Source organism: Sinocyclocheilus anshuiensis, unplaced genomic scaffold, assembly GCF_001515605.1.
Source record: "Sinocyclocheilus anshuiensis isolate Anshui unplaced genomic scaffold, SAMN03320099.WGS_v1.1 scaffold437, whole genome shotgun sequence".
NCBI classification, from domain to species: Eukaryota; Metazoa; Chordata; class Actinopteri; order Cypriniformes; family Cyprinidae; genus Sinocyclocheilus; species Sinocyclocheilus anshuiensis.
In genome coordinates, this window is record NW_015539902.1 from 2757223 (window position 1) to 2763664 (window position 6442).

Genomic DNA, 6442 nt, shown 5'->3' on the forward strand with positions numbered 1-6442 from the left:
ACTTTTCTTTAAATATATATAAAAAGTTCTACCAAAAACATGACTTTAAAATGACTTTTTTTTATCTACCCTGTAGTTATATAGCCCCTTTATACCTGTGTGACAAACTACTCCATCTCCTAATCATGTCTATTTAAATAATAGATTAATGCATTATGGTATTGTTGGAGGTATTTTTTCTTTTGTGTGTGTGTGTGTGTGTGTGTGTGTGTGTGTGTGTGTGTAACCACAAAAAATATTTGGAGAGACTTTCTATGTTGAAATCCTACGTTTACTCAATCACAGCTCCTAGGAAACCATGACCTATTTGTCATATATTAAGATATAAAAGGCAGGATTTCAGTCATATGTTTATAATGAGAGGTGCATCTCAGACAGTTTATTTTATGTTATTTTAAAGTAATCTCTAATTGGAATTTTAAAATAGAGGAACTAAAAAACAAAAGGACAAGAAATTATATCACATTATATATTATTTTTTATTCTTAAGAATGCATGAAACTCTTTTTGTTTTTCTGATAAAACTATATTTCAACTTTCAGACTTTTCATCACCCTGCAGTTACAGACGCTGTCTGCATCTTTCTGCCATTTTCCTTCATAGGAGCTTTTTTTCTGTGCATATATGAGTACATCGAGGATCTAATTGACTTCATCTTTTTATCTGTACTAACTGTATTTTAAAATATTTGTATGTTGGGAAGTGGCTGACTGAAAATGGCAAATGAAAATTACACTTTACATGGCTTTGTAATCACTGGATTTGATCACCTGCAGAACCAAAAGCTCCTCGGATTTCTCATCTTAATAACCTACATGCTCATATTGCTTGGGAACGGCATCAATCTGTGTATTATCTTGACTGACAGACATTTACACAAACCGATGTACATATTAATCTGTAATCTAGCTGTTGTTGACATAATGTTCTCTTCTAGCTGCAGCACAACAATGATCTCAGTGCTGCTGGCTGAGATTAAAACTATTTCATACTACTCTTGTATCTCAAGTATGTACTTCTATCATCTTGGTGATATCACAATATGCATGGCTCTGACATTAATGGCAATAGATCGACTTATTGCAATAATGCTTCCATTAAGATACCACAACATTGTAACTAATTCACGAACATGTCTTCTTATTTTTCTGACTTGGCTCATTGGTTTTGCTTTTGTAGGTTTTATGGCATCAATGGTAGACAGTGTTCCATACTGCCGTCAGCCTGTCATCAGATATGTGTTCTGTGATCATCCTTCCCTGATCAGAGCTGCTTGTGTTGATCCTGAACCATATTTTTTCATACCTGTCATGATAAGTCTGTGGCTACTGTGTGGACAGTTTCCTTTTATTCTGTGTACCTATGCTCTCCTAGCATATAGTGTGACTAAACTGTCCAACAACTCAAGCAAAAAGCAAATGATCAGCACTTGCTCCAGTCACCTCATTGTCTTGTTTAGTTATTACGCACCAAAGCTGGTCTCTATTTTACTAACTCGAATAGGAGTTGTGCTAAATTTAACAGAGCGAAATGCAATTTTGATTGTAGCCTCTCTAATCCCACCATTAATAAATCCCACTGTTTATTGCACCAGAACTAAAGAGATCAGGAAACGATTAGCAGATGTATTTTTGCACAAGAAAATAGTACCACATCATTTAAAGTTCATTTCAATAGCTTTATTGTCTTAATTCTGATTGTGATGATGTTGCTTGTTTTGATAATGTTTGTGATGCTCCTGCTCATATTAGAAACTACAGGCCAAAGCATAGACATATGCTGATGTTGAATTGTCTGTTTTCAAAATAAGCAAAAGAAAATAGGGAAAATATTTGGAGCTCTGCTTATTTTTATATTGACAGAATTGGCAGAAATTTGAAATGTCAAACAAAAAGACTTTCTATGCATTGACAAATAGCCTACCTGTGAAACAAAACTGTTTGTAGATGTATTGTGTATTTAATCTTTGTATGTGAAACTTACTGTGTATGTGAAGCATAAATAATATTAATCATAATAAACATTAAATTAAGTCCGTTGTCCCTCAGGCCCAACAATAATATCAGTTACTGATTCTATAAAACATTTGTGCACTGGGATCTAAAGCACGTCTCCGCTCAGCTAATAATGGATCATTAAGGGGACCCTTGTGTAAGGTGAAAGCATTGTGACTCTGTCCCAGTCAGTTATGGGAAGCAACTGAAAAAATGTAGCTTGCTAAGCTACAATCTATTCTACAGAACTAGATGGAAATTATTTTTAAGGTAAGAGTGGAAGCAGCCATTTGTAATTTAAATGTTCAAAGCTTCTGGTGACATTTGCTTCCAGTTATATAACCTGTACAAAAACAGTCTGTTATGCTGCTTTATAACGCAATGGTATTTTGTTCATAAACTCAATGGTTTGTAGTGCAAATAGTTTTACAGTTTACTGCTCATTCTTATTCTTCTAGTTATTTACCTATAGTGGCTAATAAATCAGTAGTCTCACACATTCAATGAAAATAGCTTACTTCCATATTGCAAAATATGGAGGATAGGGCTATATGTAAGCAATATCACACAAGTAGCCATGCAGTATTGCTCTATGTCAGCACAGCTGTGATTTGGCCGCAGCCACAAGGCCATAGGCCAAATGCCGTAGGCAATCACAGCTATGCTGATATAAAGCTTTATTCGATCCCTGGTCAGAGAGCACATGCTTGGGGCAGACCAATTCTGATTGGTCTGTCAGAATGTGCTTGCGACTTCTGCAGCACCTTGCGCATGAAAATATAAAGCATCTCACATGACTTACAGCATTCTAAAAGCACAGCACTCAAGTTAAAATAAGTTCAACTTTTAAAAAACACGTCTCAAGAATTTGCATTTTTTTCCTCATTCCACTGTCTGCAGCTTGCATTTTTAAAGGAAAAAGCAATAGACCGACTTATTGTGATCAGGTTTCCAATGAGGTACCAAAGCATTGTAACAATTTCACGAACATTTTTGCTTATTTTTCTGACCTGGCTCAGTGGTATTGCTGCATTAGGCAAAACATTTAACTAATCATTAAAAGCCAGGTTCAATAGACTGACCATGATAGATTTATGATGTGAATTCTTAGATTGTGATGTTGTTGCTGCATGTGTTTTTTGATGCTCTTGCTCATGTTAGAGACAAGGCCAAAGCAGACATTTTGTTTTTAAAACAAAGAATACTTATGTTTGTTTGTTTTTTAAATCGCAGTATTAGTATACATTTTTTTATGTAATGTGAAATATAAAATATTTGCAGATGCATTGTGTATTTCTGCTGTGTATGAATAATATTAATAAAGCAAATCAACATAAAATACCATCTGTTGACCCCCATTCCCAGCAGTTGCTGATTCTATTAAAACATTTGTGTAATGGGATCTCAAACACTACAGGGAACATTATCAGCTCAGCTATTAACTGAACATTAAGAAGGCCCTTGTGTATATTAATAAGATGGTCTATACATTATGGTTTACAGTGCAGTCTCTGTAATTAGCAATCTCATTGACTAGAATCGTTTCGGGTCCAATATTACAAATCGGTTAACATTTAAGCATTATTTAACATGCCTAATTAGATTTTTGAAGAGATTAAGGTGATGCAATACACTAAAGACAAGTGTTTAACACAAAGAATGAGACAAGAGAGATATATCCCCTTTATCCTTGTGTGACAAACTACCCCTATCTCCCAATCATGTCTAATTAAATAATAGGTTAATTCATTGTAATATTGTCAGATATTTTTTGTCAGATATATGTTTTTGTTTAGCCATAAACTATACTTGAGAGACTTTCTATGTTGTTGAAGTCCTATTTACTCGATCACGGCTGCTAGGAAACCATGACGTATCTGTCACATAGTAAAATATAAATGGCAGGATTTCAGTCATATGTTTATCTGGCTATCTCAGACAGTTTATGCTTTTTTTAAAGTACTCTGACTCGAATTAAGGAAGAAAAGGACAAATTATATTACATAACATTTTTTTTAATTCTTAAGAATGCATGAAACCCTTTTTGTATTTCTGATAAAACTATATTTCAACTTTCAGAGTTTTCAGCACCTTGCAGTTACAGACGCTGTCTGCATCTTTCTGCCATTTTCCTTCATAGGAGCTTTTTTTCTATGCATATATGAGTACGTTGAGGCTCTAATTGACTTCATATTATCATCTGTACTAACTGTATTTTAAAATATTTGTATATTAGGAAGTGGCTGATTGAAAATGGCAAATGAAAATTATACTGTGAAAAATGTAGACGACTTTATAATCACTGGATTTGATCACCTGCAGAACCAAAAGCTCCTCGGATTCCTCATCTTAATAACCTACATGCTCATATTGCTTGGGAACGGCATCAATCTGTGTATCATCTTAACTAACAGACATTTACACAAACCGATGTACATATTAATCTGTAATCTAGCTGTTGTTGACATAATGTTCTCTTCAACCTGCAGCACAACCATGATCTCAGTGCTGCTGGCTGAGATTAAAACTGTTTCATACTATTCGTGTATCTCAAGGACATACTTCTATCATCTTGGTGATTTCACAGAGTGCATGGCTCTGACATTAATGGCAATAGATCGACTTATTGCAATTAGGCTTCCATTGAGATACCACAGCATTGTAACAAATTCACGAACATTTCTGCTCATTTCTCTAACCTGGCTCGCTGGTTTTGCTGTTATAGGTTTTGTGATATCAGTTGTAGACAGTGTTCCATATTGTCAGCCTGTCATCAGATATGTGTTTTGTGAATATGCTTCCATGATAAGAGCTGCTTGTGTTAATCCTGAACCATATTTTTTCATACCTGTCATGATAAGTCTGTGGCCAATGTGTGGACAGTTTCCTTTTATTGTGTGCACATATGCTGTCCTGGCATACAGTGTGACTAAACTCTCCAACAACTCAAGCAAAAAGCAAATGATCAACACTTGCTTGAGTCACCTCATTGTTCTGCTCAGTTTTTATGCACCCAAGCTGGTCTCTGGAATACTAACTCGAATAGGAGTTGTGCTAAATTTAACAGAGCGAAATGCAATTTTGATTGTAGCCTCTCTAGTTTCTCCCTTAATAAACCCTGCTGTTTATTGCACCAGAACTAAAGAGATCAGGACACGATTAGCAGATGTATTTTTGCGCAAACAAATAGTACCAAATCATTTTAAGTCAATTTCAATGGCTGTATCATCTTAATTCTGACTGTGATGTTGATTGTTTTGATAATGTGTTTTTCAATGCTTTTGCTCATGTTAGAAACTATAAGCCAAACGCATAGACATGCTAATGTTTAATTGTTTGTTTTCAAATTAAGTAAAAGAAAAAAAGGGGAAATATCTGGAGCTCTGCTTATTTTTAAAATGACAGTATTGGCAGAAATTTGAAATGCTGAACAAAAAGAAATCCCATTCATTGAAAAACAGCCTACGTGTTAAACAGTACTGTTTGTAGATTTATTGTGTATTTAATCTTTGTATGTGAAGCTTGAATAATGCTGTATATGTGAAGCATGAATATTAATAATCATAATAAACACAAAATTAAGTCTGCTGTCCCTCAGTTCCAACCATAATATTGTATCAGTAACTGATTATTTTACCTGTACAAAAACTGGTATTTTGTTATCATATTTTATAATCATGATCATAAACTTTTTTAGTGCAAATAGTTTTACTGTTTACTGTGTGTTGCTACTTTTCTGGTTATTTACCTATGGCTAATGAATCAGGAGTCTCACACATTTAACGAAAACTGCTTAGCTTTGCAAAATAAAGGTAGATATATACAGTAGGCCTATATGTAAGGCCTATATGTTTTGAATTATTAGAAAAATAATGCACACCTAATGTGGCAATGCAGCCACAACACAAACAAAGGCAGCATTTTCATACAGCAGATAATGGCAGTCAACATACCATGGCCTCACCCATATTTTTCTAATAACTGTATGATCCGGAGTCAATTATTCCACTTATACTAAATATTATCACACCTCAAGACATTGAACTTAAATTATTTCTTAAGCATCTCAAGCCTCCATTGCTAATTCCAAAACGTTATTTTAGAGCTAGTTACAGAGGCTTGCGCCATTGATAATGCCGTTAATAAGGCTTAAAGGGGCCATTCACATATCGCGTTTTTTGCGTGCTCAAGTTCGTTATTTCAAATGTAGACCCGCGGCAGGCACGCTCATAATGGAAGCATTATTTTTTCCATTTTTAAACAGTGAAAGTGAAAGTGACGTGACATGTGGCCAAGTATGGTGACCCATACTTGGAATTAGTGCTCTGCAGTATTGCCATGTACAATACATGGCATATTTAGACATAGGTTGATGTATGCTCCTGTGTTGGCAAAGGTTTATAAATGATTTACGTTACAAATCTAGTGAGATAATGCACACTGTTTTT

General features: G+C 34.7%; 2 protein-coding genes across 2 annotated transcripts; both read left to right on the forward strand.

Moving 5' to 3' along the window:
- Nucleotides 1–716: 716 nt before the first annotated feature.
- On the forward strand, nt 717–1691 carry LOC107686228 (olfactory receptor 10G4-like). The gene has a single exon (XM_016483139.1). It carries the CDS (start codon nt 717–719, stop codon nt 1689–1691), a length of 975 nt encoding a protein of 324 aa, XP_016338625.1.
- Nucleotides 1692–4247: 2556 nt separating this feature from the next.
- Nucleotides 4248–5228, forward strand: LOC107686208 (olfactory receptor 6N1-like). Its single transcript, XM_016483115.1, has one exon. The coding sequence runs from the start codon at nt 4248–4250 to the stop codon at nt 5226–5228; it is 981 nt and encodes a 326-aa protein (XP_016338601.1).
- The last annotated feature ends 1214 nt before the right edge of the window (nt 5229–6442 follow it).